The sequence below is a fragment of the Bubalus bubalis genome, chromosome 3 (assembly GCF_019923935.1).
Source record: "Bubalus bubalis isolate 160015118507 breed Murrah chromosome 3, NDDB_SH_1, whole genome shotgun sequence".
In the NCBI taxonomy this organism is placed as follows: domain Eukaryota; kingdom Metazoa; phylum Chordata; class Mammalia; order Artiodactyla; family Bovidae; genus Bubalus; species Bubalus bubalis.
In genome coordinates this window covers 34785004-34810832 of record NC_059159.1, presented here as the reverse complement: position 1 = coordinate 34810832, position 25829 = coordinate 34785004, and the positions used below count along the sequence as shown (strand labels likewise).

The 25829-nt window shown below is 52.0% G+C and overlaps 1 protein-coding gene across 5 annotated transcripts in view; it reads right to left on the bottom strand.

Moving 5' to 3' along the window:
- Positions 1-567: 567 nt before the first annotated feature.
- PIK3R6 (phosphoinositide-3-kinase regulatory subunit 6) overlaps positions 568-25829 on the bottom strand; it is a 49614-nt gene continuing 24352 nt past the window's right edge. For all 5 annotated transcript variants that reach the window (XM_025280583.3, XM_044939307.2, XM_044939308.2 and 2 more), the window contains 12 exons: positions 18875-19040; positions 16613-16699; positions 15006-15429; positions 14589-14667; positions 13758-13880; positions 11813-11923; positions 9916-10006; positions 9561-9631; positions 8978-9068; positions 8493-8608; positions 3264-3376; positions 568-2677 (listed from right to left, as the gene is read on the bottom strand). In XM_025280583.3, coding sequence (XP_025136368.3) covers positions 2524-2677; positions 3264-3376; positions 8493-8608; positions 8978-9068; positions 9561-9631; positions 9916-10006; positions 11813-11923; positions 13758-13880; positions 14589-14667; positions 15006-15429; positions 16613-16699; positions 18875-19040 — 1626 coding nt within the window. In that variant the 3' untranslated portion in view covers positions 568-2523. The remainder of the gene's footprint in view (positions 2678-3263; positions 3377-8492; positions 8609-8977; positions 9069-9560; positions 9632-9915; positions 10007-11812; positions 11924-13757; positions 13881-14588; positions 14668-15005; positions 15430-16612; positions 16700-18874; positions 19041-25829) is intronic.

Genomic DNA, 25829 nt, shown 5'->3' with positions numbered 1-25829 from the left:
TTTCCAGGCAAGAGTACTGAAGTGGGGTGCCATTTCCTTCTTTGGGCAGACATGCTACTGGCTTCTATTTCAGGGGTTTATCTTGTTGACTGTCTCTCTCCCATCAGAATCAAAGTGCTATTTTTGTCCCCAGGGCCTAGAACAGTCTGATTGGATGTGAGCTGCCCATGGAAGAGGCATGACTTTAGGCAACACAATTTTCTCCAGTGGAGACATCCCCTGAGAGGGACTGACAGCCGAGGGCGGACTTGAGATGGCAGCTCCTCCAGGCAGCCCTCCAGCACACCCCCACCCCACCAACATTATACATGTCCTGGATCGGTTTTTATTTTGGGCCACGTGTGTGATCTTAGTTCCCTAACCAGGGATCCAACTGTGCCCCCTGCGTTGGAAGCACAGAGTCTTATCTTAACCACTGGACCACCAGGGAAATCCCTGGATGGTTTTAAATTATCTATCCCTAAGAGCGCTTTGTTGTCCATTTGGGGATACACACGCCAGGGGTGGCTAGCTAACATTTCATCCAAAAGTCACTCCAGAGGCAGTAATACTAGCACGTGAACAATCTTACATTAACGGAAGTGGATTTATTAATTATCCCAACAGATATTGGCAAAATTTCACATGTCACATGGATTGTTTATAATTTTTTTGGAGGCATTTCCTCCCTTAGTGAACAGGGTATTAGAATCCAGAGATTCCAGCAGCCCAAACCCTTTGGAATAGCCAGCTGCCTTTACTCCAGGGTGGCCCAGTGTTCAACAAGAGCTGTTCAGTGAACTTTTCAAGCAAGATTTGTTCAGAGCACCTAATTTGGCTGGGGGTGAGGATGAGGGGGCTACTTGCCAACGCACACCTGGATGTGCAGCAGAATTTGGTCTACGAAGTGATTTCTTTGTAAGCTGGTGGGGAGATTGTTGGGGGAAGGCTCAGAGCCCTCCCTAACTCTGAGTAAGTCCTGCAAACATTTAGTTCAAGAATCTAGTACTTGTTGCTCAAATTGGTATGCATCATTTAACATCACCCCAATGACAGAAAAAGAAAATCTAGCCATGCTCAGTGATGCCAGTCATTTCCAGTTTAAAGTCACCTTAGTCACATTCAGGGCTGTTCCTAGTTCCCCCCTCTTCCCTGGGCTCCTCACCGGACAGCCTCAGTGGAGGATCGCACATTCACTGACCTCTCCATCTTAGCTGTTTAGGGTCGACTGCCAATGAGCAGCAGGGCCCTTGCCATGTGGTGTCCATCAACATATCCGCAGTCCATATCCTGGGGTCCCTGCTGCCACCTCACGGCTGCACCTCTTCCCTATCACAGTGAAACCCCTTGGGCTTGTCTGCATTCAGCTATCTGGGAAAAACCTTACCAGCTCCCAATGCCCACAGAGGCACAGGGGCTCTCTTTAAGGCTACTCTTGGGCCCATCTGCCTAAGCACCCCAGGCAGCCCCTCTTACACCATCTCCTTAGGCTTTGAGAATGTGCTCAGACTTGCCCCCTACTCCTGGGGCACTAAGGCCACAAGAGAATTAAGCACTTCTTCTGGCCTACTTCTCTACTCTTTGGTCCCAAACTTGGAAGGGACACTTCCATTCCAGAGTCACCATGCCCAGGTGATAGGTATGAACTTAACATCTGGATATACACTGTTGAACTCAAAGCCAATAAATCTGATGTCTTTAATCTCTGGCTCCTCTGAAACGAACTTGCATTCCCACCTCCACTTTGGCAATAGCACAGGTCAGGAGGCCCTCAGTGAATGTGAATGAGGAGCTGGGCAGGTGGACAGAACACACCAGTGGACGTTTCACCAAGCCCTCACCTAGCTAAACGGATACATCGGGTTAGACTAAGTCATGCCTCCGACGTCTGTTAAAATACACATATTGAGAATTCCCTGGTGGTCCGTGGTTAAGACTGTGCTTCCACTACAGGGGGCACAGGTTCGATTCCTGATTGGCGAACTAAGATCCCACATGTCATGCAGGGTGGCCCAAAAGAAAAGATTTAAATGAAATAACATACAAGTATTGCTGGATATTAGATGACAGCAGAGAGACTTTAGTGTGCATTTACTGAATCTAACACGTCCTCTCACCTGGGAGAGACGCCCACCTGGGAGTGGTCACAAGGCTGAAGGGAACAGCCTGGGCGGGAAGGGAGGGTTGTGGCTGCCGCTGCTTCTTCCTGTTTTCCCCAGGCTGCCGGGCCCTGGCCCGGACCGCAGCTCTCATCTTGGTTTCAGCCTGAGTGGGAGAAGATAGTGGGAGAGGCAGGAACTGGAAATTCATGCAAGAGTGGACGCAGGCTTGAGGAGCTGGGTTCTGTGTGCACAGCTTGGTCACAGCCTTCTTGGGCCTTTGTGTGGGTGCTGCTCCATCACACCCATCCTGTGCTCTGTTGCACTTGCTGGCTTCTAGATGCGGCTGGAAGCCACCCCAGGGAACCTTGTTTTAGCCACTGGGGCAGGGACAGGTGGTGTATCCTTTCTCTCAAGCCCGCCACTCTAGGACTTCCCTTCGGGTTCACTGGACGATGCCAGAGAACGTGTTGATGGGTATCAGAAGAGGCTTAGCCTTGGCTTTGTTCCTTTCCATCTCCTGCTGGTGGGAGCTGAGCCCCAGCACCTTGGATTTCTGGGTCCTGGAACACGGCTCTGGACAGGGAGCAACCTCAAACCTATGGGGAGAGAGAGAGGCCAGCTCAGGAGACCCATCTCAGGGGTCCAATCTGCCTGGGCATTTTAAAGGTATAGACAATATACCTTTAAAATATACCCTTTATTGTCTGGTTTAGACAAGGGGGAGGGGCCGATGAGAGCTGAGGAAGAGTCAAAATGAGAAAGAGCAGCCTGGGGTGAACACAGGGAGAGTTCATGCCCAGGTGGGTCACTCTGTGTGCCTGCCTGACCTAAATACACCTCCCAGGTGACACCAGTAAGTGTCACATTAACTGCAGCATAGCTGCCTCAGAAGAGCAGCCTGTGTATGTGTGTGTGTATTTGTGGGGGGGTGGGTGCAGTGCCAGCCCCAGGGATGGGTCAAGGGCTGCAGGCTGAGCATCTGTAGAGGAGATTTGGGACAGTGTAATCTCAGCTGCTGCCCACCTTCAGCCACTCAAGTGCTCTTTTGCCTGGATTTAAGTTATCACCTGAGTCCATACCCATCAGGGACAGCTGCCTGGCACAGGATCCAAACCCCCTTCAAGGTGTTCAGGGCTCAAGGCAGGAGGGTGAGGGGCTGGCTGCCATGGAGCCCAACCTCACCTGACCACATCCTTGTATGTGCGGCAGCTGTCCTTGTCCAGCGACAGGGTCAGCAGCCTCCGGTCCTGGCTCTGGATCTGGATGTTGGCTGTCCGGAAGGTGTTTGTCACCACCTGCAACAGAACAGCTCAGGGAGCGTCACCTTGGTAACAGTCAGCCCAGCCAACACCTCCTGCCCAGTTCATGGGGGCCCCCTGCCTCTCTTTCTGCAAGTGACTCTTGAGCAGTGACAGCCCCGCAGGAAGTGCTTCTAGGCTGCCCTGGCCCTTGACTTGCCCATCATTTGTGCAGTTCTTTTTTCCAACCTGTTGTCCTTAATTTAAAAAACAACTTGGGATGCTGCGGGTGGACCCTGCCAGGTGCTCCACTGACCTGAGCACCTCCTATATGACAGGCGTGTTATGTGTGGAATTGGGGGATACATCCAGGTTTTTATAAGCCCTGACCCCAGTTATTAGTTGGATTGCATACAAGATCATTTCCCTGGGGCAGAAACAGAAGGTCTAGAAAGTGGCAACTTATCCCTGTGAGTCAGACCAGGCCTGTATCAGTTTGTACCAGGGGACCAGTGACAGGCAGGAGGGATCCATCCTCTGCTTGGGAAACCTGGGTAGTGGTGGGGGAAACCCCGCCTTCCAAACCCAAAGCCCTGTGGCTTCTTCAAAATGCACCCAGGACCAAAGGAAAACAGCCCTGAGGCAGCCCTCCAACCTGTGGCCTGGGGAGCACCAAGAGGGTGCAGGGGGTTGCTGCTCCTGAGAGGCCCCTCCCCCTGGACAGAGAAGGTGGAGCATCTTGGGTTCCAAATGGGGCTCGTAGGGCCTTTCTGGTCATTGGCCACTTCCACATGTGGACAGCAGCTTTGGGTGATCCACCACCACAGAGCACTAGTTTCTAGAGCCTTAGTCTCCACCTCTTTCAAGCATAGAACCGCCTTTCCCAAACATAAAGTTAGATTCTGATCTAAGTGGTCTGGAGTCCAACCCAAGCCTGGGCATTTTTCATAAGGTCACCACTGTAGGCAGGGCTGATCCGTCTTCCTGCTGTCAAATTGCAGGGAACTGCTTACCTGATAGCTCAGTTGGTAAAGAATCTACCTGCAATGCAGGAGACCCTGGTTCGATTCCTGGGTTGGGAAGATCCCCTGGAGAAGGGCAAAGGCTACCCACTCCAGTATTCTTGCCTGGAGACTTCCAGGGACTGTATAGTCCATGGGATCACAAAGAGTCAGACACAACTGAGTGACTATCACTTTCACAACAGCGCTGAAGGGCTTCCCAGGTGACCTAGTGGTAAGAATCTGCCTGCCAGTGCAGGAGATGAAGGAGATGCAAGTTCAATCCCGGGGTCGGGAAGATCCCCTGGAGGAGGAAATGGCAACCCAACCCACTCCAGTATTCTTGCCTGGAAAATCCCAAGGAGAGAGGAGCCTGGGGGGCTACAGTCCATAGGGTTGCAAAGAGTCAGACGTGACTGAGCATATATGCATACAAACAGAGACTAAACCTGGGGAGGTCAAGCACATCCGGGCATTTCTGCTGGACTTTTGTGGACTGGGAGGGTTGGCTGCCAGAAGTCTCTGGGCAGGGTGTGCAAGAATCTCCTAGGAAGAGAGTCAGAGCAGAGACTCCACACCCAGAGCACCCGGCTTCCTATCCTGGGTCTGCCACTTATTAGTTGTGTGACCTTGGACTTGATTCTTAATCTCTCTGTGCTTTTTGTTTCTCATCTATTGAGAACAAAAATATGTTACTATTAGCAACTACCTTGTAGGTAAAAGGGAACTCACTGGGGTGTTTAGATTTTCAAAAATCCCACAACCAGGTTATTTAAAGAGGTCATTCAAAATAGAAACCGTTGTAAGGAACTGACTTTGAAAGAGGAAATACATGAAAAGGAAATAGGTCCACCCTGGAGCTCGAAGCTCAAACACAGAGCATCCTGCCTGGAAATCTCAGCTCAATACAGAGCTTTCAGCCCATAGAGGGCTCCTCCAGGGCAGAGGCTGCCCCAGAAAAAGGGAGCTCTGGTTAGGGGTGAGATCCTGCAGAGGTGGAGGCTGGATGAGAAGATCAGGAGACATCTGGAGAGCTTCTGCTGTGAGCCATTCCCACGCTGAATGATGGGAGGATGGAGAAGGGCCTGAGTCCTACAGAGACCTTGAGATCACATCACTGATAGTTTTGCAAATGCTGCCATGGCCATGTCCCCAGGGTTTGGGTGGGGGAGGGTGGCAGCGGGCCCAGATGTGGGGCCGTAGCTCTCCAGGGAGGGGGGTGGAGGATGTGCAGGGAAGGGCCTCCTGGGGGAGATGACACCTGAGTTTAATCTTGAAAGAGAAACAGAGGTCATTAAAGGAGGACAGGGAAGAGAAAGGGAAGAACGGGATTTCAGGCCAAGCGAGGTGCAGAGGAAGGACGGCCAGCACACTTCCAAACGTAACTGAGCAGGGTGCTATGGGGCCTTCCTAGGAACAGGCCCCTCCCCCATATCCTCTGCTTCAGATCCTCTCTGAAGTACCTAGATCACAGTATCTGATGCACATTTCCTGAGTTGTTTTATTACAGATGCTAAAACCACCACCAATAGAAGAAATTAACTACATGATAATCATTAATTACATAATCATGAGCAGGTAGCCCCCAGACCCACTGGCACCCAAGGATTGATGGTGTTAATGCCTACGACATCACTCTGTTCCCTTGCCATCAACCAATCATAGAACTGTATACCAGCTGATCACATACCCTAGGACACGCCTCCCTCATCTGGCTTTTAAAAGTGCTTTGCTGAAACTCCTTGGGGAGGTCGGTGGTTTTGAGCATCAGCTGCCCTGGACTCCTTATTTGGCACCTGCAATAAAAGCTACACTTCTCTTCACCACAACCCAGCGTCAGTAGACTGGCTTTACTGCACCTGGGTGAGAGGACCCAGGTTTGGTTTGGTATCACAAATAACCCAGTGTCAAGGGCGTGCAGGGCTGCCTGGGGTTGCAAATGGAGAGGAAGAGGAACCAAACTATGCTACACTGAAGTTCTTCCACCCTTCTGCCTGGAGAGAGGAAGATGATCAAGGGGTTTTAAACATGGAGTGATGTGTCTGTTTTAGAAAGATCACACGGGCAGAAGTGTGGAGGGTGGACTGAAGGAGCACTGGTGTGACAACAGGGGGCTGTTGAGTTTGTCCAGAAGGAGGTGGATGAAAAATCTGGCACAAGAATGACTAGTTTGCTCCAGTTTGTCTAGAATTTTCCCCAGTTTTAGCACCAAGAGCCCCAGATCCTAGGAAACCCTCCAGTCCCAGAAAACTGGGACAGCTGGTCAACCTCACTGGCCAGAAGGAGGATGAAGAGGAAGGGAGGGGTATGAGAGTGTTTGAGAGAGAACACCAGCAGACAAAGGGAAGTAAGGAAGAGGAGGCATCTGAGCTGATTCCCAGGTTTCTGGGAAAGGTGACTGGTTAATGATGGCCTCACTGGACAGGAGATGGACACAGCGGAGGAGGGCATGAAATAACAACAGCTGCTAACACATATATGGGACTTCTCAGATGGCTCAGTGGTAAAGAATCCACCTGCCAGTGCAGGAGATGTAAGAGACACTGGTTCGATCCCTGGGTCGAGAAGATCCCCTGGAGAAGGAAATGGCAACCCACTCGAGTATTCTTGCCTGGGAAATCCCATGGTCAGAGGAGCCTGGCGGGCCAGAGTCCATGGGACTGCAATGAGTCTGACACGACTGAGCGACTAAACAATACTGTACCACATATGTAGCTCTGACTTGGATAAGTGCTCCCATAGAACCTTTACATGTCACCACCATTCAGTCCTCACAACAACCGGATAAGGTAGCTACCATTATTATCCCCATTTTCCAGACGGTGAGACTGAGGCACAGAAAACTGGAGATACTTGCCTAAAGTCACATAGCTGGTAAATGAGAGCCCCAAGATCTGAGTCTAGGCAGTCTGGCTCTAGAGAACTCCACTACTGGAAAGCTCTGGCTTTGGTTTTGAGTATCTTGAGTTTGGGGTGTTGTGGGACACCCAGCTCATGCTAACTTAGGGGTCAGACACTCAGGGGTGAATGTCAGAGCAGGAGATAAAGATGTGGGTGTCCTGAACAACTTGGACTAAAGCCACAGACATAGCTTTGATAGCCCAGGAGCTAAGAAAAGAAGTGGGTCATGGACCAAAGTGAGAACACTATCTATTTAAGGAGGTGATTTAGGAAAAAGAGTCCAGAGGAAAGGGTTGAGTTATGCCCAGGGCTAGGATGAGGTGGGAGGTGATAAGACATCCTGACCTGCAGGGATGCAGGATGTCACAGAAACACTCAAGACACTCGGGCATCAGACCTCCTAGGCAGCTTGACCTAAAGGGAGCATCTGCCTGGGTGAGGGGGGAGTCCAGGCTTTCTGACAACACGGTTCAGGTGTAATCATGTACTCCAAGCCCAGCTGAGTAGGGCAGTGACATCCAGAGTGGCCATCAGATAGGGAGAAAATGGGCAGGTCCTACGTCTGTATTTCTATGAGTATCAATAAGAGCAAAGGGCAAAGGGTGGTGGTAGGGCCATGGGATGGTTTTATTTGGTCAAAGGCTGGGGCCATTGCCGGGACTTCTCAGATGCCGCAGTTGCTAAGAATCCGTCAGCCAATTCAGGGGACACAGGTTTGATCCCTGGTCCGGAAGGATTCCACATTCCACGGAGCAACGAAGCCCGTGGGTCACAATTACTGAGCCCACGTGCCCTACAGCCTGTGCTCTGTGACAAGAGAAGCCCAAGCACCACAAGGAAGAATAGCCCCGGCTCGCTGCAACTAGAGAAAGCCCAAGCACAGCAATGAAGACCCATCGCAGCCACAAACAAACAAACGAACAAACACAAGGGCTGGGCCATTGCTGTGTTGGCTGCTGTGAGCAGGGGATACAGTACTTGGGTGCATTTTGTAGTTATCTGTGTACATCTCAGGTCCTCCGATGGTCCAGGTGGAGGTGGGGGTGGGGCCTTACCTCTTCCAGGGCCCTGGAAGAGGGCCAGTGGGTGCTCAATATTTCAAACAGACTGGAAATCAGATTCTTCCCAACAGGAAGACTGGCTCCAACAGCAGGGGCTCACAAAGGCTCCGGGTTCACTCCCTCTTCTCTGCACACCCTCCCCAGGCTCTCTTCTCTGATTCACCCTACCCTGTGTGAATCTCCCCAGCTCCTGTCCTCCCCAGGACTTACAGAGAAGGACCTTCCCGCCAAGTTGGAGGTCTTCACAATCTCTGTCACGCTAACTTTCAGGCACGTGTGGTCTGTGTCGGGCGCAGCAGTGGGGGTGCAGTGGGTGGGTCCTGAAACTGGGAAGGGTGAGATGCGGGGCTGTGAATGGGCCTCCAGGGAAGGAGGGCAGCTGGGGATGCTGTATCCTAAGAAGGACACGAACCCACTGTGACCACTGCCCCTTCCCGTTTTAACCCCTTCCCGTACCCACTCAGGCAGGGGAGCATCACCCTGGGCTGCTTGATGGTGACCCATCTGAGGACCGGGCTGGGCCTTGCCAGGCAGCCTGGTGCCCAGCCCTGGGCCTGGCATGGGTGGAAGCTGGACCGTCTTCCTGCTCTCCCAGGGACGGGGAGGGAGGCTGCCTTCCCCTGCTCCCTCCATCTCTGGCCCTCCATCCTCTTTCCTCCTCCTGCCCCAGCTTCCCTGCTTGCCCAGCTCCTCACCTTCAGTGTCACTGGCTGGAAGGGTCTTCAGGACCAGCCCGGTGGCCCGCAGGGAGACGGTGACCTCCCGGGTCCGGTGGCTGAGCAGGGCCTGCGGAGGGGGGACGCAGGGACAGAAGGGGTCCTCAGGACAGGGCACACATCCCCACATCAACAGTCTGCTTGTCTCCCCACCCCTCCTTCTCCGCTTCCCACCACTGCCCTGAGCCCCGGTTAAGCTAACGTCCAGTAAGGAACCAGAGGACGAAGGCTCAGAGCACTCAGTCCTGGGAGCACGTTCCGCCCTCCAGACTGAGGACTGTACTCCAATGCATCTGGTCAGCTAGGAAGGAGGGTATTTTGAACAAAGGGACAGCGCCCTGTTCCTTACATCAGATGGCCTCCTCGTCCATATGTAAGGCCAGTCATAACCCGCCCATCCCTGCAAAATGCTCTGGAGGTAGGGAAACTGGGGGCTGTGTCAAGGGAAGGGCAGAAGGTTCCTCTGTCTGCTCCCGGCTCCCCGACCCCCGCCATGTCCCTGACACCTGCCTCCCTCCAGCAGTAACTCCGGCCACCTCCTGACGGCGCCACGCCCACTGACCTTCTGGTAGCAGATGGAGAGCTCAGCCCCTGGACCCTCGGCCACGCCTCTCCTCCGGGGTGAAAAACTATCTGTGGGAAGAGAAGAGGCTGAATGAAAGTGGGAGGCCCCATCCCTCCCTCATTGAGGCCCAGGTGAAGCCGCATCTGTTCCAGAGCAGAAAGGCTGCATCTCAGCGGGGGCCAGGTTGCCCTTAGGGCTGGGCGAGCCTGCAGGGGACAGGGCACCCTGGTATTCAGCAGTGGTGGGAAGGAAGGGGTGGGATGGGGCCGCGAGAGGTGGGAGGACTTTCTGGAAGTGAGCCTTGAGGAAGCTGAGTCGGCTGAGCTTTGGGAAAGGGGAGACAGATGCTCACCTTTGGGGAACTTGGAGTCTTGGATCTTGACCTTGAGCTCGGTGAGGAAAATGTCCTCGGCAGGGTCTTGGCTCAGGTCGCCAGAGAAGATCTGGAGGGAGGTTGGGGGAGGGGGGTGGTAGGGAGGCTGGGGGAGGCCATCCCTGCCAGGGGCAGCTCCCAGTAACCCCCACAGCCCAGGATGTTTTTAAAATATTTACTTATTTATTATTTATTTGGCTGCACTGGGTCTTAGTTGCAGCATGTGGGATCTGGTTCCCTGACCAGGGATCGAACTCAGGCCCCCTGAGTGGAGTCTTAGCCACTGGACCAGCAGGGAAGTCCCAGGATGTGGGATTTTGATCCTCCCACTACTGTCCTGGAATCTTCCATGTGCCGACCGCCTTGCAGTCATCTTCCCCCATCAGTCGTTTAATATATTTTTCTACTCATTTGAATTCTCACAAAAACCCTGTGATGAAGATTACTTTCCCCATTTTAAAGATGGGGAAAATGGGGCTTCCCTGGTGGCTCAGTGGTAAAGAATTCGCCTGCCAATGCCAAAGACATGGGTTCGATCCCTGGTCTGGGAAGATCCCACATGCCACAGAGCAACTAAGCCCGTGTGCCACAACTACTGAGCCTGAGCTCTAGAGCCCACGGGCCATCACTATTGAGCCCATGCATCCTAGAGCCTGTGCTCTGCAAAAAGAGAAGCCACCAGGGTGAGGTGCCCGCAAACTGCAGCTAGAGATCACGGCAACTCAAGAAAAGCCAGCACAGCTACAAAGACCCAGCACAGCCTATAAATTAATTAATTAATTTTTTTAAAAAGTGGGGAGGGGGACTTCCCTGGTGGTCCAGGGGTTAAGAGTCCACCTTGCAGTGCAGGGGACATGAGTTCAATTCCTGGTCAGGGAACCAAGATCCCACATGCCTCATAGTAACTAAGCCTGTATGCTCTGGTGGTACAAGTGGAGAGCCCATGTGCCACAAGCCAAGGCAGCCAATAAATAAAAATAAATATTAAAAAAAAAGGTGGGGAGAATCAATGTCAGGGAGGTGAAGATAGCTGTGATCATACAGTGAGCGTGCAAAGGTACCAGGAGGTGAGCCACGAACTTCTCAGTACCTCACACTGCCTCTAACTCTATAGCCACTGCACACAGCCAGTCCCACACTGACGCATCCTCTGACACACACACAAACACACACACTTTACTGTGCTACTAGCAGGAGACTCAAGATGAACAAAATATAGTCTCATCTCAGGGGACTCAGAGTCTTGGTGGGGCGGCACTGGCATCTGCAAGTACATGACAAAGTGGCAGTGAGGTGCCAGAGCGCTGCCCGGAGCATCGCAGGAACACCCAGGAGAAGCACTTGATTGCGTAATGGGGTGAGCAGAGCAGAGGTGAGGGCAGTTGCTGCAAGAGGTGAGGTTGGCAAGGATGACGGGGAGGATGGAAGGACAGAGAGTCCTTCCGCATGAACTTGAGGTGTTAGAAGTTAATGATTATCTTACTTATCCGGAGAGGAAGAATATAAAGTTAACAACCAAGAATGTCTGGATGGGGGACTTCTCTGTGGTCCAGTGGTTAAGAACCCATCTTGCAATGCAGAGGACATGGGTTCGTTCCCTGGTCGGGGAACTAAGATCCCACATGCCGAGGAGCAACTAAGCCCATGGGCCAAAACTTAGTGGGTCTGTGAACTGCAATGAAAGATCCTGGGTGCAGCAAGGAAGACCCGACAAGGCCAAAGAAATAAAATAAATATATAAATATAGGAAAAAAAAAAAAAAGAACGTCTGGATGAGTTTATGACTTGCATCCTGGTCCCCTGTTTCCCCGGAGCAGGGGTCCTGGAGTCCAACAGGCTGCCATGGTCTCATTGGAGCCCCAGGTGGGAAGCTTACCTTGACCATGTAGATCTGGAAATAGACGGGCTGGGTGCCCATGCGAACATAGTAGGTGATGGCATCCAGGACGAAGGGGTCTACGGTCTGGGATGTGTCCAGGGAGAGAGGCTGTGAGGGAGGGAGGGAGACTGTCTTCAGCCAGCTCCCTCCACACTGCTGTGGGAGCTGCCACTTTCTTAACAGAGAAATTCCAAAACCCCCTCGTGCTCCCTGCCCTGCACTAACCTCGCTGTTTCTTCAGCACTGTCCAAGCCTTTCCTGCCAGCTGATTTCTACCCTTAATCAAAAGGGTCCATCCAGCACCCCAGTGTTCATAACAGCACTATTTACAATAGTCAAGACATGGAAGCAACCTAAATGTCCATCAACAGATGAATGGATAAAGAAGATGTGGCACATATATACAATGGAATATTACTCAGCCATAAAACAGGATGAAATGATGCCACTTTCAGCAACATGGATGGACCTAGAGATTATCATACTAAAGGAAGTATGTCAGACAGAGAAAGACAAATATCATATGATATTACTTATATGTGGAATCTAAAAAAAATAATACAGATGAAAACTGAACACCAATCCTGAGGGAAATAAAGACTTTAAGAAGTGAAGAGTTATACCACACCCCCAGAGGGTAACTTAATGTGCTAAAGAAGTTCATTCTCCAAAATTCAATCAAAATCTCAATGGGATTAAAAATAAAACTTGACAGGCATTCTCTGGCTGTCCAGTGACTAGGACTCTGTGCTTCCACTGCCGGGGGCATGGGTTCAATTCCTGGTTGGGGAACTAAGATCCCAAGCCTTGCAGTGTGGCAAAAGAAAAGAAAAATCCAAAACAAACCAACTCAACAATGGAATTCTAAAATTTATATGGAAAGATAAATAAACATAGTCTGAAAAGTTTTGCAAAAGAAGAGAAATGGGGTATATGTATCATGCCAGATATGAAAATATAAAAGTGCAAATTTATACAGAAATGAATAGATCACTGAGAAAGAATAAACTCCAGCATATGTAAGAATTTTAATAAATGACAAAAGTGGCATTTCAAGCTGATAGTATACCCAATAAATAGCTTTACAACAATAGCCTAAACACTTGGAAAAAATAAAATTACATATTGAAATTAATTGCAGGCAGGTTATCTAAATGTAAAAAATTAGATGCTAAAAGCGTTAGAGTAAATTATCAGTGAATTTAATCTTGGAACGGAGAAGGTCTTTCAAAGCATGGCTGCAAAGGCAGAAACCATAAAGGATAAACATATTTGAAATTCTGTAGGTCAGAACAAACCCCACTTCTGACAAGACTGAAATGAAAAAAGTGGGTAAAACATGTCTGCAGCACATATGACAGCAGAAGGCTTTTCAAATCAGTGAAAGATGAGCCCCTTCCCTGCCTGTCCTCACCACTGCCTGGGGCTGGGGACAGCGCGATGGCTTGTGGCTCAGAGAACATGCTTTGGAATGAAGCTGCCGTGTTCCGAGTGGGACTCATCCTGTGACTCTGGGCAAGAGACCTAATCTCTTTGTGCCTCCGCTGCTTGATCTGTAAAATGACGACAGCCCCAGTAGACAGACACGCGTACCCAGCTGGTAGGGCTGCAGGTGGGAGCGCTTAGAACAGTGCCTGGCGTGGAGCCGTGCTCAGGACCGCTAACTGTTGCAACCGCTGCAAAGCGGCACAGGAAACTCACAAGTTTCCAATGAGAAGCGTATCATTGGCCCACACCCTTGAATAAAAAGAATGTTTCCCTTGTCCTCTTCACACAGTGGGCCTGTCCAAACAGGAAGGTGCCTGGTACAGAGTAAATTCTAGCCACTAGCTCCTTAGGGCCCCTCTTCTGCCTTATCCCTTGTGGGGCCCCTTGGGGCTGACTCTTGAGGTCGAAATTCAAGAAAACGCCCCCACCTCCACCACTACCCCTCACCCCCTACCATCTCTGCCAGCTTGTGGATGGTGGGACACAGGGTGTTGACGATGCTCTCGTACCACGGGTCTGCGCGGCCCAGGAACGCGGCCAGCTCTCCCAGCTCCGAACGCCTGGATGCCGCAGACGTCTGCGAACAAGGGGACAGGGCGGGTGGGGTCAGGGCCTCTCTGGCACTTTCTTCCTGCTCGGTGGGGGCCGGGTCCCCACATGCCGGTCCTAGACAAACTAGCTTTGGGAATGGGTCAAATTATTCAAGCTCTTGGGGCCTGGATTTCTGCACCACGTGAAGACGGATCTCATACCTGAGGTGAAGCTGGAACCCCCCTTCCCGAGGATGTCTGCCAGGGACACTGAAAAATGGTCATTAGCCTTAAAGGGGAGAGACAAGCAGTGCCTTGAATTTAAGGACCCCCTGTCAGAAGCAGAGTGGGCGATAGAAAGGAAATATTGCCAGTTGGCTTCATCTCTCCCTAGGAAGGGGTAGGGGGGGTGTGTGTGTATGTGTGTGTGTGTGTAAGAGAGGCCCTCCTGTTTGAGCATCAGCTTGCCACTGATTCCATCAGACAAGCAAAAGGAAATCAGCCATGGTATCGTGGGGTCATGGGCAGGCTGCCACAGTGAAAAGGCATCTCTGCCACCCCTAGGGCCCATGTCTGTGGCTTCTGGGACAGAAGCCCTCCAGGTCTTGCCCAGCTCCGCATCCTAAGGAAGACTGACCCCAGTTCTTTCTCCTCACACGCTCAAACCCTTCCCCAGGGCTCACCCCCCAACCCTGCCCTCCACCCCTTCCCCTAGGTCCCCCCCTCTCCCAACTGCCCACCCCCCAGTCCAGCACCTCGGGAGCCAGCAGGGGGATGTAGTAGAGCTGCAGGCTGAGTCGGGGGGTGAGGCAGAACCTCTGGGTCTCTTGCTTCCTGGCAGGGGGAGCAGAACGCAGGCATGAGCAGGGGTTTGGGCTTCCCACAGACTTGGTTCCACCTCCTGGCTCTGTTACTTAATATCTTTTTGACTCTGGGCAATTGACCTGCTCACTCTTGAGCCTCTGCCTTCTTATCTGTAGAATGGGTGCAGTAAAGCAGGGAGCATGGTGCTCCATGGTGGCTGGGTGTGGAGTTTGGGGGGAACACAGTGTACCACTGCCCCCCATTCCACCCTGGTCTCGGCCTCCCCCAGCCCGTTTCTCCATCCTTCATCAGCCCAGGCCAGGCCCACCTTTGTCCCGACCGTCCCTAGCCGCCCTCTGGGGCCCTACCTGAGGTTGCGGTAGGCCCGGGCCAGGCGCCCCAGCATCCTGTCATCCCCCAGCACCAGTACCCGTGCTGTGTGCAGCCGGGAGACGCCGGGCAGCAGCTCCCCATCCCCGCTGGGTCTGCCAGTCCTCCGGTGCAGCCCCGGGGGCCCATCCCAGCTGCCGGGCATCACAATGTCCGCGGGCCACACCCGCTTCTTGATGCCCCCTTTGCGCTGCAGCCCGGCTCGCTCTGCCTCGGGGCTGCCAGGTGCCAGCAGCTCGTCAGCCCCCAGAGGAAGGTCCCGCTCGATGCCACTGTCGGTGGACAGCATGGATGCCCGGGCCAACTCCCAGTCTGGCAGGAGGCCCTGAAGATCCAAGGCCTCCAAGTCTGCACTGAGGCGCAGCTGGGTTTGTGGGCGCAGGAAGAGCACCAGTTCCTTCCCTGGGACATAAGACCAAGGGGACTCTCAGGATGGAGAGGGGACACCAGGCTGGGTGGGCCTCACCCACGAGGCTGGTGGTTCCATGTTTCCCACACACTTGTTAGCTGAACAGAAGCCCCATGAGACGCTTCGAGAAGGAATAGAGGTTATGTAGCAAACAGAGACTGAGAACCCCACATACTCATACCACAAGTAAACATCTTAAAGGCTCTGAGAAGTCCTGCTGCAAAGACATCAGCTTAAAAGGTTCTGAGATGTCCTGCCACAAAGACATCAGCTAACGCACTGCCTCTGGACTCTGGAGCCCTCTTCCGGTGGGCTCACGAGCACCCTCCCGTGCTCCTACTCCCCTGCAGCTTCCCCTGGGACACAGACAACAGAGCATCAGCTCCTGGAGAGGCCTCCGGGCTTTTCCAATCGCCCTTCATTTTGTTGCTCGTGAGGAAACTGAGCTCCCGAGGGCACTGAACCCATCTAGGGTGATCCAGCATGTGAAGGGTTGTGTGGACCTGGAACTTGGTTCACCAGCCTGGCACTGCCCACCACAACCTGCCCCTCTGACTTCCCCCTCCCTTGAGAAGAGCAGGGCCTCGGAGGGAAGGGGGACCAACACCAGCATGGAGCGGAAGTGTGGGCCCCCTCCTGCTCCAGGAACCACAGCTTTCTTTGGTGCCTGCCTCCTTCTTAGGGCATGCACTGTCTACTGGCATCAGCATGGTGTGTGGAACTTTCTGGACACAAGTGACCAGAGGCTAATGCACGAGGCCGCTCTGACACAGAGAAAATGCTTTTCGGATTCTGCAGACAACTCAAGGGGCAAGGAGCACACACACAGACACACACAACAGATACATAGACACACGGAGACACACAGACACACACATGCAAACAGACATACAAAGAGGCACACAGGCACACACAACAGATGCACAAGCAGACACTCAGAGATAACACAGACACATACACAGATGCACACAGACACACAAAGATACACACAGGCACACACAGCCATAAACATACACAGAGACGCATGACAGATATACACACACACAGTGCACACACAGACACACAAAGACACCAGCACGAGAGACACACACATAAACACACAGATGCACAGACAGACGCACACGCATATCCCCCATTATTTCCAGCCCGCTCCCCGTGGAGGTCCAAGGCACTTACAGAGCTGCTCCTCGTCAGTCCACAGGTGGAAGGTGATGCGGGGGCTGGGCAGAGGGACACTCAGCGGCCGGTCCTGGAGGGGGTCACCTGAAGGAAGGAGCAGGCTGTGGAGACCACGGAGGAGAGGGTTGTGGGAGTCTTCTCTGCCCCGCCCCCGCCCCCAGCCCCTGTCAGGGGGCCCAGAGGAAATGGCAGAGACCCGCTCCCTCCCGTGTCTGGCCTTGCTGAGTTCCCCTGCCTCTCTGCCACCATCAGCTCATCGGAGCTAACACCCCTGGTCAACCCAAGCATGCCTAGCGGCTCCTGCTTCCTGCAAACTTCCTAGCTGGAACCGTAGGACCCTTCTCAAGCCAGCCCACTTTATCCTTCCCAACCTTTTCTCCTGCTGTTGGCCTCTCCCACTGCGGTCCCACCCCCAGCCCCGCTGCCACCACGCTGCCCTTCCCACTGTCCATGAGCAGACCAAGGGGAGAGGCCTCTGGATTTCTCAGGGTCTTCTCTAGCAGCTTGGGTGCAATAGATGCTCCATTAACGTTTGCTCCTGTAGGGGATGTTACGGACTCACGGCCAAGTACTAAGTGCAGTGGGAAGCCTGCATCCAGGGATGAGACCAGGGCCAGCTGATCCCCACTCCTCCGTCCAGAAGCTTCCTGACACTCCAGCCCCGGGAGTTATTCCCCCCCGCCCCAGACCTTATTGGCTGCACACTGGGCACACCTAACGGGCAGCCTTAGGGTTTAACTTCCCCATAGCACGGCTCCCTCCAGAATGAGGCCGCAGCTTCCTCGGGGAGAGCAACCCACAGTCACGGAACACTTACTACTGTTCTCACCTCGCTTGTCATCTCACCAGGTCCTACCAGCGACCCAGGGTCACAGGGAATAGTATCTGCACTACAGAGGAGGAGTCAGTGGCACAGAGAGGTTAAGTAACTGGCCTGAGGTCAGACAGGAAGGGCAGAGCCAGAATTTAAATCCAGGCAATCTGGCTCCAGAGTCCATGCTTTTACCCATGATGTGGTGCCCATAACCACTGTCTTATGCTGCCCCCTAGAAGCAAGGGATCAACGGGGGTGCTGGCTGGTCAGTAAGATGTGCTGGGCAAGTCTGGGTGGGAAGCAAGTGTCTGGATATGGCAGAGATGGTGGGGACAGTCCAGACAGGTTTTGTCCTGCCGATGCAGAGTTACCTCTGAGTTAGCAGGTGGTACCCCAGAAGAGCAAAGCTAGGTTTGCTCCAGGGTTTGGCCCAGCTTTGGGACTGGGTGTAGGGTTGGGTGGATGGGGAGCTTCATGAACAGGCATTTCCATGTGGTAATCAGAAGCACTACAGAATACTTATTTTTTTGCTGCACTGAGAGTTATGTGGGGTTTTAGTACCCTGAACAGGAATTGAACCTGTGACCTCTGCATGGGAAACACATTGGTTATTATAATATACTGATGGGCTTCCCTGGTGGCTTAAATGGTAAAAAAAATTCCCCTGTAACGCAGGAGACCTGGGTTCGATCCCTGGGTCATGAAGATCCCCTGAAGAAGGGAATGACTACCCACTTCAGTATTCCTGCCTGGAGAATTTCATAGAGGAGCCTGGTGGGCTACAGTCCAGGGAGTTGCAAAGAGTCAGACATGACTGAACAACTAACACCACACACCTAAGAACCAGACAGCCTGTGTTTGAATCTCAGTTCAGCTACTTAGGAGGTGGGTGACCTTAAGCAAGATTTATAGCCTCTTTCTAACTCAGTTTTCTCATCTGTAAAATGGGGATAATGCTTTCTATTTCATAAGTAATTTACTGTGAGGATTAATTGATTTAATCTATGCAAACTGTTTCAAGGGCTTCCCTTGTAGCTAAGTCGGTAGAGAATTGGCCTGCAATGCAGGAGTCCCAGGTTCAATCCCTGGGTCGGGAAGATCCTCTGGAGAAGGAAATGGCAACCCACTCCAGTATTCTAGCATCCATGGGGTCGCTGGAGTCAGACACGACATAGAGTCTAAACCACCATGTAAACTGCTGAGAACAGCAATTGGGGTGTAGGGAGGTGCCCAGGAGGTGTCAGCTGTTATCATAACCAAATTACCCACTTTCATATTAACTCAAGACCTTCAAGTTCTTGAGCATCCTCAGCCTAGGCTCCTGGAAGCTGCTGTGTATCCCACCCCTGCTTCAGCCACACTGGCCCACTCCTGGCTGGTTTAGAGTTGCTCTTTGGCGCCCCCTGCAGGTGTCCGAATCGCAGCTCACCGCGCCTGCTTCTTACCGCCGCAGCGCCCCCCGCCGGCGGCCGCCGGCCCCAGCAGCGAGCAGTAAATCTCCTCCAGCTTCTCCAGGTGGCCCTCTCGGCTAGGGCTGGGCTCTCTGGCCATCTGCTCCACTGCTGTCACCACGGCGTGGAAATAGCCCTCCAGGGCGAGGCGGGAGCTGGCCTGCCGAGAAGGAGCATCAGAGGTTGAGCCTTGGCCCAGCACCTCCCGCCCTGCTCCGCCCAGTCCACAGGTGCACCCAAGGCCCGGTGGCACCTCCCCTCTGCCCCGGACACCGGGAGGAGATTCCCCAGGATAGCTTCTGCTCCCCACATCCAGGGACCCGCTGTTGCCTGATGCTCTCTGCAACTGGGGGGGGGCTCCCCTCGGCCCTCATTTCCTGTTGTGGGGGGATGGCTGGCGACCGGGAACCCAGGGGGACAGGGATGACACTGACGCCCACCCTCCTCGGAATGTCACCAAGCATCTGGATCACTGTTCCGCCGTCACTAGGATGTAAGGAAGGTGGCAGTTTTGTCTGTTTCGTTTACAGTTCCCCAACCCCTATTACATCTGCTGGCACAGTAGGTGCTCAATACATTACTTGCTGCATATTTCCTAGACATCTGTCACTCCTATACTGCCTTGACATACCACCTATAATCATTACTTTTCTTTAAATCGGTGCACTTTTTCTTTGGTTCAAAATTATATCAAAAGGAAACTTTATATTGCTGCTCTAAGTAAAAATGCTACAGTCACTTCTCATAAATAGAAAATAAGTAAGCTGAATATTGGAGAAGGAAATGGCAACCCACTCCAGTGTTCTTGCCTGGAGAATCCCAGGGACAGGGGAGCCTGGTGGGCTGCTGTCTATGGGGTCGCACAGAGTTGGACATGACTGAAGCGACTTAGCAGCAGCAGCAAGCTGAATATAATAGTCACAAGTGTTAAGCGCTCTGTCTTGTCTGACTCTGCGACCCTATGGACTGTAGCCTGCCAGGCTCCTCTGTCCATGGCATTCTTCAGGCAAGAATCATGGAGTGGGTTGCCATTCTCTTCTCCAGGGGATATTCCTGACCCAGGGGTTGAACCTGGCTCTCCTGCATTACAAGCAGACTCTTTACCATCTGAGCCACCAGGGAATGATCACAAAGTTCTGTTATTAAATTCTAGCCAGGTACTATGGGCTGCCAAGGCTTTAGAGCTGGAAGCTTGCTTTCTCTTTTGCAAAAGGTAGATTAGCGAATGCTAAAGAGCTGAAGGGGAGGACTTCCCTGGCAGTCCAGTGGTTAGGGCTTCACCTTCCAAAGCAGGCGGTGTGGGTTCCATCTCTGGTTGGGGAGCTATGATTCCACATGCCTCGGGGTGAGAAAACCCGAACATAAAACTGAAGCAATAGTGTAACAAATTAAATAAAGACTTTAAAAATGGCCCACATCCAAAAAATTCTTTAAAAGAAAAAAAAAAAGAGGCTAAGGGTAAAGCACCAGAGCCTTTCCCCTTAATAGAAACAGGTTTTGAAAGAGTTCCTCCCTCTTTGAAAGAGCAGCACCACGCTCTCCAGCACCGCAGGCTCCGTCTCCAGGGGTACAGTCCTAGCGCCCTGACCTGACAACCACCCTGGATCACCACTCTCGGGCTGTGTCCTACTCCCTACTCCCCACCTAATCCCAGCTCATCACTGAGGATGCGGGACCCAAAGAAGCGACACAGGTGGGCACTGCAGGACTTGCTCTCTCTTCTGTGCTAGGGGTCTGCTGAGCAAAGTCTTAACTTCCTGGGCTCAGGGAGAGAGGGTCATTCTGACTACTGACGGTTCCAATAAATACCTGCTGAATGATCAACTGAATGAACACAAGTGATGACAGGGACAAGGAATCAGAGCTGGAAGGGACCTTGGGGACCATCTCATCTTGTTGCTTCATCTTACAAATTGATTATAAGTGAATTAATTAAATATTTACCAAGTACCCACTAGGTGCCAGGCACTGTTCTAAGTTCCCGGGTACAGCAGTAAACAAAACAGATAAAAATCCCTGTCTTGGGGACTTCCCTGGTGGTCCAGTGGCTAAGACTCCAAGCTCTCAATACAGCAGGCCCAGGTTCGATCCCTGGTCAGAGAACTAGATCCCATTTGTGGCAACTAAGACCCGGTATAGCCAAACAAATATTTTAAAAATTCCTGTCTCCATGTAGCTTATACTGAAAGTGAAAGCTTATAGCAAAAGTGTTAGTCTCTCGGTCGTGTCCACCTCTTTGTGATCTCATGGACTGTGTAGCCTGCCAGGCTCCTCTGTCTATGGAATTCTCCAGGCAAGACTGGAGTGGGCTACCATTTCCTTTTCTAGGGGATCCTCTCAACCCAGGGATCGAACCTAGGTCTCCTGCATTGCAGGCTTATTCTTTGCCATCTGAGCCACCTGGGAAGCCCAGCTTATATTATAGTGCATCTCTTTGTATGTGAGCATGAGTCGGGGTGGGGAAATAATAAACAAAATTAGTGAAATATACAGTATGATAAATAAGAGTAATGAAAAGAGAATAAAACAGGGAGGGGATGCGAAATTTGGGGGAGGGGCTGAAGTTTTAGATAGTGTGACCAGAGGAGCCTCAGTGAACGGTAACTTCTGAGTAAAGGCTTAAAGGAAGTGAAGGATCGAGCCTTGTGGATACCTGCCACGGGGCAGCCCCACCTGGACACCCGTCTCCAGCAGGCAAAACATGGTGCAGTGTGTCAGAGAGACAGACTGTCATCCCAAGCTGACCTTCAAGCCTAGAGGCCTTGTCAGCTGATTCTGTGGACATGCGGGGAGACCAGTGTACTTCCCCCACTCCCTACCTGAGGGTTGGACCAGGCCCTTCGCAGACAGGATGTGGTCTGCTGGCCAGATATGGCCTAGCCACCAGACTGTGGTTGGCTGGGCCACCTCTCCCAGGCCCCACTTGTCCTCCAGCCAGCAGGTATGACTGGACATGGGATCCCTACAGCTTCTCCAGGAGCAGAATTCCAGGTAAGGAGGCTGGGGTCTCAGGGAGTGGGCTGTCCCAGGCCAGGCCTCAGTCTGGGTGTACCCAGAATGGGTGGGGGGGTGCCAGGGGGCCCTTGAGGACCCCTTAACTCCAAGCTTCTCAGGATCTCTAACTTCAGATAGATGATGCAGTCCCTATGTCTCTTCTGGCACTTCTTTGGCCCCTCCCCCCATTCTCTACTCCTTAAAATGGGCACTCAGATAAAGTGAGGGAGAGGGCATAACAGGCTGACTGTGCTTAAAAAAAAACACAGCTTTCATTTTCAGCATTTTTTTTTTTTCTGTAGCAAAATAGTGCAGGCACCCATTAATTCCAGCTCTGAACCCCACTCCATTCTTGACCGGGCACCTCCCATTCCTTCCCCATCTCGATGCCCTCAAACTCTGCCCAGCCTCACTCCTAAGCCAATTATCCCTGAGCCCCAGGTGCATCTGATTCAAGCATGGAGTGAGGCCTGAGATGCTCTATTGATTGCATCACTGAGAAACAAAAGCCAATGTTCTTGTGTTTGGGAACCATTGTTGACACAACACGCCTTGGCCAGGCAGGATGAGACCTACTTGCCTAAGTGGTCTCACAGCAGGAGGTCCCAATAAAACTAACTGGGAGAATTCGGGAGAGGCCAAAACAGGGTGGAGACAACCAACCTCCCAGAATCCTCTGCACTGGGGTCCATCTTGGCTGAGAGATGCGTGTGCCACCAGGAAGGACCCTGAGTCAGACTATGGGCCAATCAAGCTGACTGGCCAGAGACAACCCCAAAACTAACCCCCTCACCACAAAACCTTAGACTTTGAGCCACATGGCAGAGCAGTCCTCCTGGGTTCCCTTACCGTATTGCTCTCCACCTGGTGCCTTACCAATAGTCTCTTGCTTGGTAAGCATGTGTGTCTCCTTGGACTACTCATTTCCCAGAGTTGGACAAGAGTCCACTCTTGGACCCTGGAAGGGATCCCGCTTCCTGCAACACTGACGTATCTGACATTGTTGTGTCAAAATAGCAACTTGACCACGGCCTGTTTGGTGACCAGAAACTATCTGCAGAGCCACAGGTGGCCACACGGGGACTGCCGGGTCAGCTGACGAACTCTGGTCAGGAAGGCTGGTCCGAGTTCCCCTCCCCTCTCCCCGAGAGCCACGGCCGAGTGCAGGGAGACAGGACAGCAGCCCACAGTAGGGGCCTTCAGTGTCTGTGCTAAAACCAGCCTGGGGAGACTTTCCTGGTGGTCTAGTGGCTAAGATTCCCTGCTCCCAAAGCAGGGGGTCCAGGTTCAATCTCTGGCCAGGGAAGTAGATCCCACACGCCACAACTAATATCCAGTACAGCTAAATGAAAAAATAAAACCAGCTTGGGGCTTAGGTACAAGTTGGGGGGCATTCCTCCATCATGTGGCTGTATGCAGTGAACCCCCAAAAGGACTGTTATAGAAAGAAAGACGTCCAGGATGGTGAGGTGGGAGGAGTGAGTCGAGAGCCCTCAGCGGGTCCAAGCAGGTGGGCAACCACAAAGGAATGGTGTGGATGGTGCTTTTAGAGAAAAGGTATGACAGAAAACAACTGACACAGTTTAAGGTTTATTTCAAACCCTAAAAGGTGATGCTGTGAAAGTGCTGCACTCCATATGCCAGCAAATTTGGAAAACCCAGCAGTGGCCACAGGACTGGCAAAGGTCAGTTTTCATTCCAATCCCAAGGAAAGGCAATGCCAAAGAATGTTCAAATGACCACACAACTGAACTCGTCTCACATGCTAGCGTAGTAATGCTCAAAATTCTCCAAGCCAGGTTTCAACAGTATGCGTACTGAGAACTTCCAGACGTTCAAGCTGGATTTAGAAAAGGCAGAGGAACCAGAGACCAAATTGCCAACATCCGTTGGATCATAGAAAAAGAAAGAGAATTCCAGAAAAACATCTACTTCTTCATTGACTATGCTAAAGCCGTTGACTGTGTGGATCACAACAAACTGTGGAAAATTCTTAAAGAGATGGGAATACCAGACCACCTGACCTGCCTCCTGAGAAATCTGTATGCAGGTCAAGAAGCAACAGTTAGAACCGGAAATGGAACAACAGACTGGTTCCAAATTGCGAAAGGAGAAGGCTGTATATTGTCTGATTTAACTTATATGCAGAATACATCATGAGAAATGCCAAGCTGGATGAAGCACAAGCCGGAATCAAGATTGCCAGGAGAAATATAAATAACCTCAGATATGCAGATGATACCACCCTTATGGCAGAAAGTGAAGAAGAACTAAAGAGCCTCTTGATGGACATGAAAGAGGATAGTGAAAAAGTTGGGTTAAAACTCAACATTCAGAAAACTAAGATCATGGCATCTGGTCCCATTACTTCATGGAAAATAGATGGGGAAACAGTGGAAACAGTGACAGACTTTTTTTGCGGGGCGGGGGGTGGTGGGCTCCAAAATCACTGCAGATGGTAACCACAGCTACTACATTAAAAGACACTTGCTCCTTGGAAGAAAAGCTATGACCAACCAAGACAGCATACTAAAAAGCAGAGACACTACTTTACCAACAAAGGTCTGTCTAGTCAAAGCTATGGTTTTTTCCAGTCATCATGTATGGATATGAGAGTTGAACCATAAAGAAAGCTGAGTGCTGAAGAATGGATACTTTTGAACTATGGTATTGGAGAAGACTCTTGAGAGTCCCTTGGACTGCAAGGAGATCAAACCAGTCAATACTGAAGCAAATCAACACTGATTATTGGAAGGACTGATGTTGAAGCTGAAGCTCCAATACTTTGGCCACCTGATGTGAAGAACTGACTCCTTAGAACAGACCCTGATACTGGGAAAGACTGAAGGCAGGAGGAAAAGGGGACAACAGAGGATGAGATGATTGGATGGCATCACTGACTCGATGGACATGAGTTTGAGCAAGCTCCGGGAGTTGGTGATGGACAGGGAGGCCTGGGGTGCTGCAGCCCATGGGGTCGCAAAGAGTCAGACATGAGTGAGTGACTGAACTGAACAGTGGTACACACAAAGACACGCATCAAAGGAAGGATCCAAGGTGTAGGGCTCAGGATACGGAGAATGGAATACAAGAGGAGGAAGAGTAATGCCTCCAGTGCGTTTTGACGGGCAAAGAAAGAACAGACACCCACTTCCTGGGGCAGGACAAACAGAGGATCGTGGACCCCTCAAGGGCAACCCCTCTTCTGGAGCCAGCCCCTCCTGCAGCAGCAGCACCGCACCACAGAGCCACCCGCCAGTCCACCTTCCCCAGGGCCGGCACCTTGCCCCACCCTGTGCAGACTCCGACTGGCCCTTCTGGCATCCTCCCCTGCCCAAGAAATCCAGCACCTGGGGCCACCCCGGCCAGAGAACGTCTATCTGCTGCGGTCTTGGCTGTGGATAGGGGCTGAGGCTGAGTCAGAGAGAAAAGCTAGTGAACAGTGAAAGTAAAAGTGGCTCAGTCGTTTCTGACCCTTTGTGACTCCATGGAATTCTCTAGGCCAGAATACTGGAGTAGGTAGCCTGCCCCTCCTCCAGGAGGATCTTCCCGACCCAGGAATCGAACTGGGGTCTCCTGCATTGCAGGCGGATTCTTTACCAACTGAGCTATCAGAGAAGCAGTCAGAAAGGAAAGCTAGGAAACAAACTAAATGCCCACAAGAGGAACAAGGGACCAGTTAAACCAGTTAAAGGAATGACAGCATGTTCACGAGAGGGAATTCTCTGCCCCATTAGGAGCATAGCTTTCCAAGGAAAATATTTCCATATGGCATATTTCAGTGTTAAAAAGGATGGGGGAGGGGTGGGGCTGGACGGCAACCAAACACAGGCTTGAAGTCAGATAGACCCGGGTTCGCATCCAGGCAGAGCCACTTCTTACCTGTGTCACCGCAGGGAGGTGGTCGGCCTCTCTGTGCCTCTGTTTTGATAAGTGCATCCATCTCACAGTGTAG